The 17,435-nt window shown below is 36.6% G+C and overlaps 2 protein-coding genes across 2 annotated transcripts in view; both read right to left on the reverse strand.

The window, feature by feature from the left end:
- LOC112054746 (ubiquitin thioesterase trabid) overlaps window positions 1–14,001 on the reverse strand; it is a 28,611-nt gene extending 14,610 nt beyond the window's left edge. Inside the window, exons 1-8 of the mRNA XM_052889121.1 lie at window positions 13,777–14,001; window positions 11,532–11,770; window positions 9,471–9,554; window positions 5,861–5,954; window positions 4,655–4,749; window positions 1,569–1,683; window positions 620–736; window positions 320–467 (exon numbers count right to left, since the gene is read on the reverse strand). Of these exons, the coding sequence (XP_052745081.1) occupies window positions 320–467; window positions 620–736; window positions 1,569–1,683; window positions 4,655–4,749; window positions 5,861–5,954; window positions 9,471–9,554; window positions 11,532–11,669 (791 nt within the window). The 5' untranslated portion in view covers window positions 11,670–11,770; window positions 13,777–14,001. The remainder of the gene's footprint in view (window positions 1–319; window positions 468–619; window positions 737–1,568; window positions 1,684–4,654; window positions 4,750–5,860; window positions 5,955–9,470; window positions 9,555–11,531; window positions 11,771–13,776) is intronic.
- The window catches only part of LOC112054743 (protein C12orf4 homolog), a 140,920-nt gene that overhangs the window by 64,761 nt on the left and 58,724 nt on the right, over window positions 1–17,435 (reverse strand). The window lies entirely within an intron of this gene.

Genomic DNA, 17,435 nt, shown 5'->3' on the forward strand with positions numbered 1-17,435 from the left:
TGAATGTAAGGCAGTAAGGTAGTAAGATATTAAGTAAGGATTTTAATTGGAGACCTTTTGACTACTCGCTCTTTTAAAATTTTGGTTTGTAGATCCACTGCAGTCTGCATAAACATAACTCTCTCTTACTTTGCGAACAATGTAAACGCTAGCCATCACATGTTGGCCAGATAAATATAATTCCAACCAAACCCGTACATCTGTTACATAATGACCCATGGCGTGCATGTCATAGATGCAAAAATGCACTGCCTACCTTGAGATGAAGGGGCGCGCAGGGTCGCCCCTACGACGCGAGGTAGGCGTCCACGTCTGTTACCTGATGGCTAGATGCACCAGCGTGTGGCCAGTGTCGAAGGCCGAAGCGCGGTTGAGCAACGCCACCTCGGAGGCGGTGAGGGGGCGCGCGGGGTCACCCCCCGACGCGAGGTAGGCGTCCACGCAGCGCGCGTCGCCTTCAACCACACCTGCGACAACATAACACATCACGAAGCTTAGTAATTGCAGAGCTGGTCAGGGAAAGTTCTACTAATATTCTTATTACAAATACAAGCAGTTAACTAGTGGTTTAGGTTAAGTAAGGTGTTTGATTCAGAACTCTTTGAAATGAAAGGCTCACCGAGGCAGGCCTGCAGCCATATCCAGTCGGTGTTGTTCCGCCGCTTGCAGCGCCGCCCGCTCGCGTCCAGCTCGTGCTGTGAGGGTGGCTGGCTGTTGCAGAGGTCGTTTATACCTACTGAAATATACACAGACATCTGTAACATCTACTGTTTTCGTTCATTAAGCTATTGAATAGCTTTCGTCGCGGGCTTTGAGCGTGGCGACCGAATCAAGAAATTCCGTAACGAAAATAAACCTAACACCCAAGACGTGCATCAAGTTAACACGTTATCATAGTCGACGTTATCATATCGACTCAACTGGACAAGTGGTATGAAACCAAGGGGCAAACTTATTAAACCAGAGTTCGATTCCAACTTCATTTTCTAAAGAAAAAAAATACTGCATAAATAAAATAAATAAAGAAAGTGTGTGTCAGCTCAGACGCACGAATGGGGTTTATTCTTTCAGATGGATTATCCAAATAGGTGTATGTTGCCCCGCAGCATACACTATGTACGTCTCAGTACCTAAACCTGAAAAGTGAAAGGTGCGCAACCGAGGAGAAGCAGGTCGCGGCGTGCACGCGCGTAACGCTGTCATTCGTTCATCGAATTTTACTGCCTATATTTTTTTCATACCGGGGGCTATATGAGAAAAATCGATTCTTAAGGACTAAACTCCAATAAGTATAATTTCATAAGTTGATAAAAAATGCTATGCCACATGTATTTTTTTTATTCCTTACAACCCTTTAACCCCTGACTACCACCTCACCTGATGGTAAATGATGATGCAATCTAAGATGGAAGCGGGCTAACTTGTTGGGAGTAGGATGAAAAACTTATCAGTTGGTACTAAAAAGAGAAGATATTGATTTCAGCTGAGCCTCGGACATTGCTCCTCCGTCAAGCGACAAGCGAGATACGCCCGTTCTTCAAAATATTTTCAAAAATTAAGTGTCTCACCAGCGGCGGGGTACGTGGAGTGTGCGGGGTGCGGGGGGTGCGGGCGGTGCGGACTGCCGCCCGCGCCGCACATGGCGCACTTGAGCGCGCGCGGCCAGTTCTCGTACGTGCATGTCTGTAATAAACATGGTAATAAAGATATTGTTTTGGAAAACATATTATATAATGCGTGAGGTGACAGCGCGTGGTAGAGGAAACATCTCGGACAGGTTCCAAGACTTGTGACTTGGGTGTAGGTTTAAAGGTACCTTTGAGAATGCATTAACACTCCCCTCCCCTGCCCGAAATGTTCTCCGTACCTACACTAAACAATGTATGCCCAATTACACCACAAAACATTATAGCACAAAATCACTAACACGACGAGCTGTGTGCACACAATAAAGAAGTAAACGAAATCCTTCTTTTTTTCACTCTAATATCATAAAGACAAGATTGTGTGTGTGTGTGTGTGTGTGTGTGTGTGTGTGTGTGTGTGTGTGTGTGTGTAAGTATGTTTGTTCCTCCGTTACGCTGCGTCTTGCAATCCGAGCAAACCGATTTGGCTGAAATTTGGAATGGAAATAGATTTTACTCTGGATTAACACATATTATGCTACTTCTTATCCCGGAAGAAATCACCTGTTCCCGTGGCATTTGTGATAAACAGAATTTCACGCGAACGGGCGTACGCTAGTCTATACTAATATTATAAAGAGGTAAAGTTTGTAAGTTTGTCACATTTTTTAAATGGGGTAATCTTCGGAACTACTGGTCCGATTTCAAAAATTCTTTCACCATTTTATATTAGTATGATATATATTCGCCGAGTTAACACAGTTTTTGTCATACAGGTCGGATCGAAAATCCTCTTAAGCAGACTTATTCGCATGCGCTGCCTTAACCATTGTGTAAAATTGAAATTAATGTATGGAGGCTTTATGTATCTTTAAAATTACTACAAAAAAGTCCGCGACACCATATATCTATCTTCTATATATAGTACCTTTTGTGTTTTAAAAATTATAAATTTTATATACTTAGGTTTGCGTCATTATTTATGCTACTTAACTTAAATCCTTATGAAAATAAATTATTTAATAATCACAAGGATATTATGGAGATAAGATTTGCCCATTACAGTATGTTAATTAGTTAAATAGTTTCGGAGATAATACAAAATTTCTAAAAGACGCAGAAATTCCGCTACATGACGCCATAAGGTAGGGTAGGGTAGGGTACAGGTAGGGTAGGGGTAAGATACAGTTAGGGTACGGGTAGAGTAGGAGTAGTGTAAAGGTAGGAGATCGATACTGAAGCCTATTTTCTATTTTTTGTCTGTCTGTTTGCCTTTTTTTTTGACCGGGCATCACGCTGAAACTACAGAAGGAATTCAAATGATAATTAAGACGATTTCAGACCATAATACGTAGAAGGATAATAGGATACTTTTTGTCGCGAAAACAAAATCAGAAATGAGTGAAGTAGGGGTAGAAAGTTTGTACGGAAAGTCCTTAATTTTTCTAGGTACATTTGTAAATGTACTATAATAAGTGGACTATTTATTAGGTATAAGTTATAAAACTTGCAAAATAGAATGTGAAATAGGGGTTGAAACTTGACATCGATTTTTACGCGGACGAAGTCGCGGGCGTCCGCTAGTAATAATATAAATACGAATGTTAACACCACCCATACTCAAGGAACTTACAATAGATAGTTTGGCTTTAATTTAACAGTTTAATACGGGATATAGACGCATCTGTGGGTTAAAATGAAAGAGTGTCAGCAAATTAAAAAAAAAATCTGCAGAGATCTTGTGATAAGTATAACAAAAAAATTTTAATGAAAAAAATTCAACCGACTTCCAACTCAAAAAATAACTTTAACTAAAAAGCAAAAAATAACATCCTACCTATGTGCTACCTTCTGATCAGTTTGAAGGCGGTGCCAAGCCAGTGATGTTTTAATTAAATACGTTTAAACTACAAAATTTCTGTGGTTATTCCAGAAACATCTTTATTTAAAACACGACACTGGTTTGGCACCGCCTTCAAACTGATCAGAAGGTAGCACATAGGTAGGATGTTATTTTTTGCTTTTTAGTTAAAGTTATTTTTTGAGTTGGAAGTCGGTTGAATTTTTTTCATTAAAATTTTTATTTTTTTATTTTTAGTGTTAGCATACCCACTGCGTGTGTACAGTCACAACCTATCTAAGTGGAAAGTTCTTATTAATACAAAATTATCAAGTCCAAACACAAGATAGCTACTGTGAGCCGTCGGGGAGTTCTCTTCACTGTGCTTCGTCTTCATCACCAGACCCTTAATACAGTCGCAATCCATCTAGGTGGAAAGTTCTCATCAATACAAATTTATCAAGTCCAAACACAAGGTAGCTACTGTGAACCGTCGAGGAGTTCTCTTCACTGTCCCTCGTCTTCATCACCAGACCCTTAATACAGTCACAACCCATATAGGTGGAAAGTACTCATCAATACAAATTAATCAAGCCCAAACAAAAGGTGACTGCTGTAAATCCTTGACGAGTTCCATCGTCTGTGTTTCGGCTCCATCATCAGACCAACTCCAAACCTTCATAAAGTTGTAGTGATTTAAAATACCTTATGGAAACACTAACAAACGTACTAGCCGTCTCTACAACTTTCGAAAGTTCCCCTCAATTTCTCCAGGATGCCATCATCAGATCCTGACATGAAAAAAATGGGACCACCCTGGAAGTAAACCCTACAAAACAAAAAAAGAATTTTCAAAATCGGTCCATAATTGACGGAATTATCGCTGGACATACATAAAAAAAAAAAAAAAAAAAAAAAAAAAACATACATACAGCCGAACGTAGAACCTCCTCCTTTTTGGAAGTCGGTTAAAAAGTACCAACATATCGATATATTATGTTATAGGTACGGGAGGTTTGCATCTGCACTCAGTAAATGTGATTAATTCGTTTCCTTACCTTAGACAGTTGTATACTAGACAAGTTTAATTTTAAGTAATATGTAAAGCTGTTTGCTTTCCTTAATAAATAAAAAAAATATATTTATATTACAAGCACAATACAGCATAGAGATAACTCAGATAGCTCACCGCACAAGGCCACTTGTTGACTGACGAGGCGCCCGCCTGACCCTGCGGAGACGATATCCTCAGCGGCTTCAGCCTCTCTGCTATGGCTTCCGCGCCTGCAAACACATAGCAATAAGTTAAATCTTTATAAAAACGCCTAAAATGTGTTGCCATGCCATGCAAAATGACTTATCAACGACCAATAGCCTGAGCCTGAACCCTGAGCGCCCTTGCTTTAAATTCAGTCGAATTAGTTTTCACGTGTTATTAAACTAAACCAATGCTCTGGACTGACCAAGTCAAAACCTGACCTTACAGCTCTCCATAGTTTGCTCCACAAATGAGCTAGGAGACCCATGGGCAAAGCGAGGTACGGGCGGGCAGCTGCTCCCCACCCTAGACGAGCGGTCGGTCTATGGGGCTTCATACCTTTTAAGATATTCAAAGATTTAACTAACTTTGTTTCTTTTTTAGAATTTAAACTATCGTGAGTGTTATTCATATTAATTGATTATGAAACACGGCTAAAACTCACGTGATATTACGTCGGAGTATGCCTGTATATGAATTTTAATCGGGATCATGGATGGTTGCTGCCCACAGCGTGGAAACCGCTATTTCTTTCATTGTCACATACAACAAACTTGGAACAAGATAGCATTAGTTCGGTTTGCTTGCAAGAAGACGAGTCTAATGAAGATGACATTAATGAACCGTCGGAGAGTGTAACGGAACCTTCACTCCCCACCACTCAACCCCTCTCCGCGCGCGCAATGCATGCAGCAGCGCGTCGCGCAGCCGCTTCGCAGTTTGGATCGTGCCGCGATGCAAGAACCAGCTCATGACTAAGGGCCCCGTATGGGTTCGAAACTAGTCGGGCATACTCCGACGTAATATCACGTGAGTTTTAGCCGTGTTTCATAATCAATTAACTTTGTTTCGTCGATAAGAAAAAGTGACCTTATGTGGATGTTTCGGTTTCGGACGAAACTGAGGCTGAAACTTAAGTTAGGTTTCGGTTTCGCCCTTAAAACTAGTTTCGGTCAGACAGTATCAATTTGTAATGTGAATGTGAAATACTAAATAGATAGAATCCTGGCTACGCCCATGAGAGCCACACCACGGTGGGAATGGCGACGAATCGTGAAGCTTACCACCTAAATGACGGCCACAACCACTAAGTCAAGAGCGACAAAGAAGAAACTGAACGTAATGAAGTAGTCTCACCACAGTCGTCCTGCGTCGGGAGCGCGCTGGCGCCATCTTGTAGTTTGAATATGTCCTCCCCGAGCGATGGCTTGTTGGAGCGACACATTGTACACTGGAAATAAAAATAGGGTTCTTTACCTCATAACGAAAAAAGCTAAACCGTTATAATGTTATGTCAATAACTTTGTTGTCCGTCTGTATGTCAAGACCGTTTACCTCAGGAATGCATCACCACCGAGTTGAAAATTGAATCCATATACTCAACATATTTACAAGCCTTTGAAAAAATCAAATTACATTGTACCTGTACAATATATTTGAAACTTATTACTTTTAAACTTAAACTGTTAAAAATATATTTCCCTAATGACCAGTCATACGGTCATTAGGGAAATATATTTAAATACTGAATACTGTTCAGCATGAGTCCTCTCAGAATGTGAGGCATTAGGCCAATAGTCCACCACGGGCCCAATGCGGATTGGCAGACTTCACACACATAGAGAATAAAACATTCTCAGGTATACAGATTTCCTGGAGATGTTTTTCCTTTGTTTGAGACACGTGAGAACTAAGAGTTAGTGAAAATAAAACATTGCAAATTCTATTAGTATGACGTCACCATGTTAGAGTAGTGTTACAGTAAATAGACTCGACAACTGGAGGTCAGCATTCCATATATGGTACACATACTCGTGTTTCTAATTTAAGGTCGTACCACACACGACACTTAGCATGATCAATACTTATACTCATCAATTCTTCCCCATAATAATTAAGTTTTTTTTTTTTTTTTTATAAATTTTTAATAATGTTTTGTATTTTATACTGATATTGTTAAAAAAATAAAAAAAAGAAGTAATAAATAAATAAGAGGTTAGAAAAAAGTTAAGTTATATCTGTTATTTTGTTCCTTGTGTGATATATGACTGTTTACATGTTTTTTAGTTTTTAGTGAATGTTGTGTGCACTTGTCATAGATGTACGTATAAGTCAATGTGAGCTAGATATATATTATTTGTGTATGTCTCTATATGTATATTGTAAGTGTACGTAAATAAATAAATCAATACAATAGTTTATCTTACGACGCATTTCATGAACAAGCTTATGATTAAGAAGTGAGAACCTAGTCTAGTTTACGCCTCCATAAGAAAGCTTATGACTAAAAAGTCTAGGTTAGTTAGTTAATATTTCAGTCGTATCTAACTATACTAATATTATAAAAGTGGAGCAATCTCTGGATCTACTGAATCGATTTTGATAATTCTTATACTAATAGAAAGCCACGTTGTTTGTGAGTGACAAAGGTTATTTTACCCCCGCGGGTAACAGCGAGGCGTTTGCTAGTTAACACTAATATTATAAAGAGTTGTGGTTGCTTGTATGTGTGTTTGTTCGAACCACTCGGTTTGTATATGACACGTAACTCATGAAGTCATCAGGCCAGTGACATGATATGTTTACTTAAAAAAAAATCGAAATATATAGATTACTTGTCTTTGTCTGCTAGAGTTTGGCTAATTAAAGTAGAGACTGAAATGCCCAGCCAAATTTAAACAAGTCAGAGTAAATTCTCAAAATTATAGTGCAAATATTGGAATAACTGAGTTAAATACTTATAGTAGTAGTAATGTATTCAAACACCAAAAAAAATTAAACCAAATTTTGAAAACGCATGTTTTTTTAATTTGTTTAAATTTTTTTTTTAATTTGGCCGGTGATTTCAGTCTTTTAACTAGCCAATCTCTATTAAAGTTACTTTACAATAAAATTATTGGTTATGGGAAAATACATAAAAGTCGAATACAAACATACTTTTTTAAAGTAATTTAAAAAGTATCGTTTGTAAGTGGCCTTAATGTTAATGACATATCCGTGTTTGTGACAAAACAAGACGACGCTGAAGAAGTAAAACCTAACTTAACTAGAGTACATTTCACTATTACAGTCTGGCAAGTTCGTTGATAACACTCCCATGATATGCGGGCGACGGGGGAAAAGGCCTGCGCAGGTGTGACGTCGAGCGCGCGGGGCATCGCCCCCGCCCGGCCCGCGCGGACCATCGGGAGTGTTACTAACGAAATTTGCCAAGCTACGACACGCGTGGCCTGACACGCGCTTGGCCGTTTTTTCTTTATATTATAGATGCATTCATCATCGTTCATTATCAACCCATATTCGGCTCACTGCTGAGTTAGAGTCTCCTCTCAGAATGAGAGGGGTTAGGCCAGTAGTCCACCGCTGGCCCAATGCGGATTGGCAGACTTCACACACAGAATTCTCTGGTATGCAGGTTTCCTCACGATGTTTTCCTTCACCGTTTGAGACACGTGATATTTAATTTCTTAAAATGCACACAACTGAAAAGTTGGAGGTGCATGCCCCGGGCCGGATTCGAACCCACCTTCCGGAATCGGAGGCAGAGGTCATATCCACTGGGCTATCACGGCTCATTATAGATGCGCTGTGCCATATTAAGATCATTTTCATCATCATTATCATCTGATAATCTGATGGACGTCCACTGCTGGACATAGGCCTTTTGCATGAAGTTCCAAAAACAAAAAAGGTCTCGCGCCGCCAGCACCCAGCGACTCTCTGTAACCCGCTTAATGTCCTCGGTTCACTTAGTAAGGGGTTCGACCAACACTGCGCTTTCTGATCCGGGGTCGCCATTCCAGCACATTGGGATCCCAACGTCTATCGGCTTTTCGAACTATGTGGCTTGCCCATTGTCACTTCAGCTTCGCGATTCGCTGAGCTATGTCGGTAACTTTGGTTCGTCTGCGGATCTCTTAAATTCTGATTCGATCACGCAGAGAAACACCAAGCATAGCTCGCTCCATCGCCCGCTGAGTGACTTTGAGCCTTCGTGGATAAAAACTTAAGCATCAATTTACTTCAAAGTAAAATGTACTTTAAAAAGTAGTGATTGGGTCCACTTTACTTAATCTTTATAAACATAAATATGGTCAAAACTTAAGATAAAACTGTAATTTAAACTGCCAAATTTCATTGTCAGAGGTAAACATATTTGTTTACATATCATGAGGTTCTGGGTTCGAAATAGATTTTTATATAGTAGTATTTGACATATTACATTTTACTAGAGGCTGCCCGCAACTTCGTCCGCGTGGGAATCGTTTTTCTTGTAAGAGATTACCTACCTATAAAGATTACCTACCTTACTTGTAAGACCCTATAGACCTCCTTAATCCGACCTTGTCGCAAAACCAAGTCTTAGTGGACGTGTACTATCTCAAACTACCTCCCTGCCAATTTTCATCTTTGTATGTTAAGCGGTTTTCGATAATTTGTGATGTTAATAAAAATATTGCGATCCCGTGCAATTATTTGAAAACAATGTGTTAGGAGTGGGGACAACAAACTTTCAGCGGGCATCGAACCCATTACTATTACGGGTGTCGAGTTCTCTTTACTGTAAACTAAGCAAAAATGCACTTATTATCCTGACTTTGTAAGAACCTGCAGAAGAATGTTATGTCTATCCTATGTTATGTGATGCCTACCCTAGTTGAAACACCAGCGCACGCCACTGCACTGGGAGCTATCCAATCTTCAATAGTAACAAACAATGGGCGTACAAAAAGCGTAGAGACAATACCTTGCGGGAAAGCGGGAAATTCTCATACGTGCAAGTTTCACATTTCCATTTGTTGCCGTCCGTGGGCACAGAGCTCGCCGTCATCTGCAATGTACATCATTAGGTTAACCCATGAGGTACCGGGTTCGATTCCTGTTATGAAATATCGAGCTTATTTTCCAAGAAATTCGAGTTGGGAAGTTGGTGTTAAGCCTCAGAACATGTTAAGCTATGACAGTTAGGTACTATCAGTGATTGTTGGTCAAACATTTTTTTTTAATTAAGTATACTTATACAAGTTTACCCTTGAGTACAATATCACCTGATGATAAGTGGTTATGCAATCTAAGATGGAAGCGGACTAACTTGTTAGGAGGAGGATGAAAATCCCTTTCGGTTTCTATACGACATTGTAACGGAACGCTAAATCACTTGGCTCTATAGAATCGATGTTTCATAGTTGTAAAACGGAGCTCAGTAAAAATAACTTTGCCTAGTTTAATGGTAAAAAAGAGGGCAAAAATTCCAGTAACATATAAATATAAGCTCATTGTTCTCAGAAATTACAGACAATTTTGTTTGTGAATTTGAAAGAAGAAAGAAAGAAAAATATTTTTATTTGGTCTTTAAAACTAAGAAAAAGAAAAAAGAAAAGCGCACTGCCCAAATAAAGGACTCCCACTCAGAGTAATGCTGCAGCTAGCTGCAGCGCTGGTTTTCAGTGGGAGCCTTTTAAAAGGGTGACATCACGGGCGCAAACAACAGTTATTAAAAATAAACAACAACAAAAAAATTACTTAAAACAGAGAATTAACTACAAAAATATAAAATATACCTAAATAAACAATGCCTAAGAATAATAAAATCATTACAAGCCTGAGAAAACCTAAAAACTATAAAACATAACTACCTAGCTCTATAAAATGCCGGAACTATAAGATCAACAATTTGGGTGCGATACTGGTCTTTCTGTGGGTCTGAGATTTTCAATTACAATTGTAGTGGGTTTTCAATATTATTAACTACATTGCTTCAGTCTTGGGTCCCCTTCGAACCGAGGATGAGTTGCATTTGGCAGCACTACTAGCTACTAGTTCTTCTTCTTCCCACTAATTACGCCTTATGCTATGAGGTTTAATCGAAAAATGCTACACCCAATGCGCCTTTTTACCACCAACTTCTCAACTCAAGGCTCCTTATAAAAATCATTGGAAGAAAGAAATAAAATGTGCATGTTTGTGTGTGTGGGTATTGTTTGTGTCTGTGTTCAGTTCGAACTCCTGACTGGAGTCTACTCCTCAAATTAAATATACACAAACAGAATCTCAAACCGAAAGGTATGTTGTGCAGAAAACCTTAACGCATTTTGATAACTCTTGATTAGATTTGTATGTTTTTATATGTATGAAAATTGTTTCTTAATGAGTCAACAACAAAAACATATTTCTTAGTTTTTTGGGGTATTAAAACCCAGAACCTCATGATTCACAAATAGGTTAGCTGTACCTGGACTGGACCACCTTTGGGATGTGAAAATGCCTGTATCCATAATCCTTTCACATCCTAATAGGACGCAAGTGGCCCCACTGGGTATTCTGGTCAATCAGCGAGTCCCACATACCCGGTCATAGACTACAGACACAGCTGTCTGTGCAGTCTCAGGGCGGGATACTTAAACACATTTCCCAGCAATAATAAAAAAGCTACTGGACCCACAGGAACAGCACATCTTTATACTCATTGATATTTAATTATAAAGAAAATTATGGCTAAACGGCTTGAAAGAGCTTGAAAATTATAGTCTAAAAGTATGAATAGCAAATTTTTCAATTAATATTAAATATACATACAATGGTAAAGAAAAATTAAAAGAACTTTCAAAATTAGTTAAGTAGAGATTACCCCATACAACCTTACAAACTTTACCTCTTTTTAATATTAGCATGGATTGTTTCAAGAATTGGATAATTTCACCACTCAGGTCTGTCATCTTAGAAATTACTCTTATATTTACTGAAATTACTACATTGAATATCAATAAAATACAAATCACTGGCCAAATATTAGTTTTTAAGGGCTTACCTGAGCAATATTAGTCTGTGAGATGTGCGTAGATGCATCCTGCGGCTCACATTCAGCCTCAGGAAGGCCTGCTTCGCTGGCCGCAGCCAATGATGGACTCTTCTTGCTGCCATCATGAGACTGCGACTCCTCACTCATTGTACCATCCACTGGCGCTAGTGACCATTGACATACACCACTACTGGACTATGATGTACACATTGTATTTTATCCCTCTAGCATCTATGGTAACCGGCAATCTGTTGGCAGAACAATTTATATCTTTTTTTTTATGTAGCTTACGCTTGACCACAATCTAGCCTGATGGAAAGCAATGATGAGGTCTATACTACAGCCTTTCTTGATGAATACTGTTTAGCAACAAAGAAATTAGAAATGAAGGTAGAAAATGTGTGTCATTTCATAACTTATTTATGTTAAAATATGAATGGTTTAATGATTTTAAACTTATTTCGTGGTTGTTCATTATGAATGTTATTTAAATGGGTACATACCACGATAAAATGACGAGATTTTTAATGTCGATATTTCGACCCAGTTGCATGGGTCGTGGTCACGACGGAACTGAAGTTGCGAGATGAGAAGTGAAGTCAGCTATTAGGGGCAGAATCGATCTACCCTTTTTCTCGTGAATGAATGGTTTGTTTATAAAATGATACATAAAATATATTAACCATACCTAATTGTTCTAAGCTTATTAATCAAATTTATTTTCATTACTTCAAGAACAAGTTGATTATAATTATTATTAAACAGTACTCATCAAGAAAGGCTGTAGTATAAGATGAAGCGTGCTTGCCAAGAAGATGCCTATTCACTCTTGCCTTGAAGGTGCACAAATTATATGTGTCAGGAAACACAGATGTGAGGCTGTGCTTGTTTCAGCAGTCATCCAATCGCTTGAAGGTTTTTAATATATTGTGATCAGTGGCATGCAGTTTGTATTCACAAAAATGCATTGCCTACTTAGCAGGCTCCTTAATTTTGACACAAGTTGACATATAAAAAACTAGCAGACGCCTGCAACTTCGTCCTCCCTTATACCTCCTGAATTTGGCCCTCTCACAAAATCCTTTTTACTGGAGGTCTGCTACCTACAAACTACCTCCCTGCCAAATTTCAACTTTGTATGTTAAACAATTTTCATGATATAGTGAAGAATGATTTTTCACATTTATATATTATGATTGAGAGTCTATGTAACAACTGTCATCCGGTGCCAACTGACAACCCAAATTAGTTTTGCAACTTTAATCAGATGTGATGTGAGGCTGTTGGCAGTTGGAGGGTGACTCCAGCAAACCATCTAAAAGTGATCATCCAAACCGTCCAAAGGTGTGCACCATGGTGTGCAAAGTGTATCAACAAACAAATTAGAAATTGTAATAGAAAACACAGTTATGTATTGTTTTTTGGTTATCATTATAAACCTATTTAAACAGCCTACTAAAAACTATGCAGGAGAGAAGAGGGATGTGTGTTGAGCTCCATATTGGAGCTCAAACCCACCACACTTCTCCATGTCATTCCCTAAATCTAATAGTGGTAAAAGCCAAATGATAGAACCAAAATAGTCAATTGAAGCGCCACAATACAATATTTTATAGTAAATTAGCCTTCCAGTGAGCTTGTAATCCCACCATTTTGCTACAAAACAGGTTAGTGGGCGCACGGTGATAAAACTTTTTAACAATAACTATCAGCTGTTAACAACAATGACTGAGATTGGTCTCTGACTCAACAACTTGTCAATTTTGAACTGAGGATTTTTAATGAAAATTTCTTGGAAGAAAATTTCAGTCCCCCAACATGCTCTTATGCTACTGCAGCTGAATAGAAGAATAGCACGAGTCCCTAGCTACTGGTACTGTACTATTTGAACAGTTGCTTTTGTTCTATAGCACTGTTTATTTAACCTATGTGGTATCACGGTAGAAATCTAAACACAATATGGTACTAACACGAAACGGAATATTAATATTAGAGTTGTTGTTAAATGTTACGTATAACGCACACAATCACAATCGCATCACTCATTTCATAATTTCTAATTGGACTTTTTTGACAGATCTCACAGCGAACGTTCGCATGTATTTCGCACTTTATTTACACCGCCGAAAATTATTAACGATGCAAATCTTGGCATCGCTCATCACCAAAATTTGGCGTAGGTTACACAACAAAAATGCACGGATGGCATAAGGTCAAGTACGGACCACGAAACGGTAAAATAAAATTTACTCACTTTGGTACTTCTTCTGGTAATGAAAAACAGTTTAATTTAAACCAATCGAATTTAACTTTTTAACGACGAAATATTACGATTAAATTGAAGGACGAACGGGAAGAAACTTAGGAGAAACAATGGAGATAAAGGCAATTATGTTTATTACGGTATTTTGACAAATAAATTTGTGTCAGATCGAAACGATGGCAGATGAAACGCGAGTCGCGAAGTCGTGAACACAGACGACAAATGAAGGTCGCGAATCCTCAAATGTCACAGCCTCAGATTCACAGCACAGAGCACAGACACCTGTAAAATCATCGATGAAACGGAAAATGGCTTAATAATTAATAATTGGTTATTAAACTGAGGATTTTCCTTTCTGTCAAATAGCACACATCGTAAATTCCAATTATAATTAAATAATAACATTGAACAGTGTTAAATCACAATTTTAAGACATACATTAGTATAAAGAAGACAAGTGAAGTGAAACACAAGACAGTTAAATCACGATCAAGGAACATATTTACTCAGGAGAAGAATACCAACCTCATACAAAAAAAGTGGCACTAAAATTACCGCCATCTGTGGAATGCCCCCATTGAAACAATTTGCCAACGCGGGAAATTCAAAGCTAATATATTGTTTTTAAATTTTCACAGTTCAGCTTTTGTAGACGGAATAGCTTTAAAATAAATATTTTTAAAAACCATTTCGATTAATTAATTAATTTAAACAGATATTTATAAACTCTGTCGATTAATTAATTAATTTAAACAGATTTTTAAAAATATTTATTTTAAAACCACTCCGTCCCCAAAAGCTGAACTGTGAAAATATTAAAAACAATATAATAGCACAATATTTTAGTAACAAGTAATTGTATATAATAAATTAAACAATAGAAAGAATAACAGTTTCAAGTTGAAATGTCTTTATTGTCAAATAAAAAATCTTATGCACTTAATCAATAACTAAGTAAACATCAGCACCTAAAATATAATCTACATATATTCATTTTGCTTCTAAAACTAAATTTTATCTTTAAAGTAAAATGAAAACCAAAATAAAAATATATCTATGCATCAATTAGGTGACTTCACTGAGATATTTGGGAAAATCAAGTCAATTATAACTTAACCAATTCATACATAAAAATATAGATTGTCGGGATATTTGTACATATGATAAACTATGCAAACGTCACGCAGTTTCAACAATGTAGTTCTCGTTCCCGTGGGAATACAGAGATAACAATTATGGCCTAATCCATGATTATAATGCTATAAGAAATTTTTTAATCAGCAAAGTAGTTTCAGAGCCTATTCAATGCAAACAAACAAATAATCAAATTCTTCCTCTTTCTAATTAGTATAAATTTCATAAACAATAAAATTATTAGAATTTGGCTAATGAAAGTAGAAACTGAAATCACCCGCCAAATTTTAAAAAATCGGAGTAAATTCTCAAAATTATAGTGCAAATATTGGAATAACTGAGTTTAACACTTATAGTAAAGGTAATAATGTATTCACAAAGAAAAACTAATTTAAATAAATTATGAAAACGCATGTTTTTTTAATTTATTTATATGATTTTTAAATTTGGCGGGCAATATCAATCTCTACTTTCATTAGCTAAACTTTACAACCTAATGCGATAACATAATATTACTTTTAGGCGAATCAATAGAGCATTTACCCTCTACCTCCTCAGAAACAGCTCTGATTTTAATGATTATTTTTGTTCAGTTTGTTTCTTTATATTATTTGAAATCAGAAACCTTTTGGACTGAGGATGGAACGATTTATACTATTTAACAATAGTTATGCTATTTATATAATAAATAATTAAAAAACAAACACTACCGACTTCAAAAACACAAAGTTATGCAGTAAACTAATAAGCTGAAGAAAACATTATAATATTTTCTATCTACTGATTACTTTGAAGCCGGTGCCAATTGTACAATTAATGGGTAGGCAATCAATCGTACCGTTTTTTTCCATCTTAAGGATTCGAATTGTTTTCCGAAATTTATATGGGACCTACTTCGAAATAAACCCTTTACAAAAAGTAAAGAATTTTCAAAATCGGTCCACTCAGTAAAAAGTTAAGTTTAACATTACAATAAATGGGAAAACAATTAATCATCTTCTATTTTCCTACTATTAGGTTTGAAATTGTTTTCCAACATTTTATGAGACTTTTAGGAATATACCCTTTCTATCAAAAAATGAATAATCAAAATCGAACCACCCAATAAAAAGTTATTCTTGGTTTTACATTAAAATGAATGAGAAAACAATCAATCGCACATTTAGGATTGGAATTGTTTTTTAAAATTTATATGGGAGCTTTACAATCAAAATACCTTTACAATCTATAAAGAATTTACGAAATCGGACCACTTCGTAATAAGTTACGCATAGTTTTACAATACAATTAATGGGAAAATAACCAGTCATCTTCGTTTTTTTAAATTTATAATGATTTGGGACCATTGTCGGAATATACCCTTTCTATTTAAAACAAAGTTATTCAAATCGGAATTCGAAGACATGCTTGGTTTTAAACTAAAACAATCAAGAATGATCAATCAAATCAATTATCAAAATCGGACTACTCATGTTAACAGTTATGCTTGGTTTTACATTACGAAAACAGGGGATAATTGATTGTTTAACCATTAATTTTAGTATACAACCAAGTATAACTTTTTATTGAGTGGTCCGATTTTGATAATACTTTTTTATTATAAAGGGTTCATTCCGAAGATAGTCTTTTAAAGATATGAAAAAGCAATTCGAACCCTATAGCTAGGAAAACAATAGATAACTAATTGTCGACCCATTAATTGGACCATTAGCACCGCCTTCAAAGTGATCTTCAAAGTGAATATTATAATATTTTCTTTCGTTTGTTAGTTTTCTGCATAAGTTTGTATTTTTGAAGTCGGTTGTATTTAAAAAAAAATATGTATAAATAGCATAGATATTTTTTAACAATTTAAATAATTTCGTCCACCAAAACATTTCTGATTTTAACATAAACAACATGACTTTAAAAAAAATCATCAAAGTCGGAGCTGTTTCTGAGGACTTCCAGCATATGCTTGTTTTATTTATTATTTGATTCCATTATTTCTTTCATAAAAACGTGACATTTTTCATTATGAGAATTATGTACAGACATAAAGAGACGAATTTTAGTATTCCAAAGAATCATGGTGCAGGTGCCTGGTCCATTGATTATATTTGTTACATCAATTGTTGTGACCTGTAATAGAAAATTTCATTTAACATGACTTTTTAAAATGCACTGAAAATAAATATTTACATAATTATATATAATAAGAATTCCTATTCTCATCAGGGACATATCAAATTTTTAGTCTATTTTCTGCTCCATTTACAAAAAATCATTTTAGGAAGCTCAGCTGTAACCTTGAAAAGTATAGAAATATGGATAATTTGTTACATTATTTACAAGCGGACGCCCGCTACTTCGTCTATGTGGAATTCAGTTTTTCACAAACTTGCACACAAACTTAAAGAGAAATTATAATGTGTTTACTTCAGTTTTTAAAAACAAAACTGTAAGTGTATCTAGGAAACATGTAGTTCATTGTTATTAAGCAGGTCAAAACTACCTTGTTGGTTCAGTAGTAGTAG

This window comes from Bicyclus anynana, chromosome 24, assembly GCF_947172395.1.
Source record: "Bicyclus anynana chromosome 24, ilBicAnyn1.1, whole genome shotgun sequence".
Classification (NCBI taxonomy): domain Eukaryota; kingdom Metazoa; phylum Arthropoda; class Insecta; order Lepidoptera; family Nymphalidae; genus Bicyclus; species Bicyclus anynana.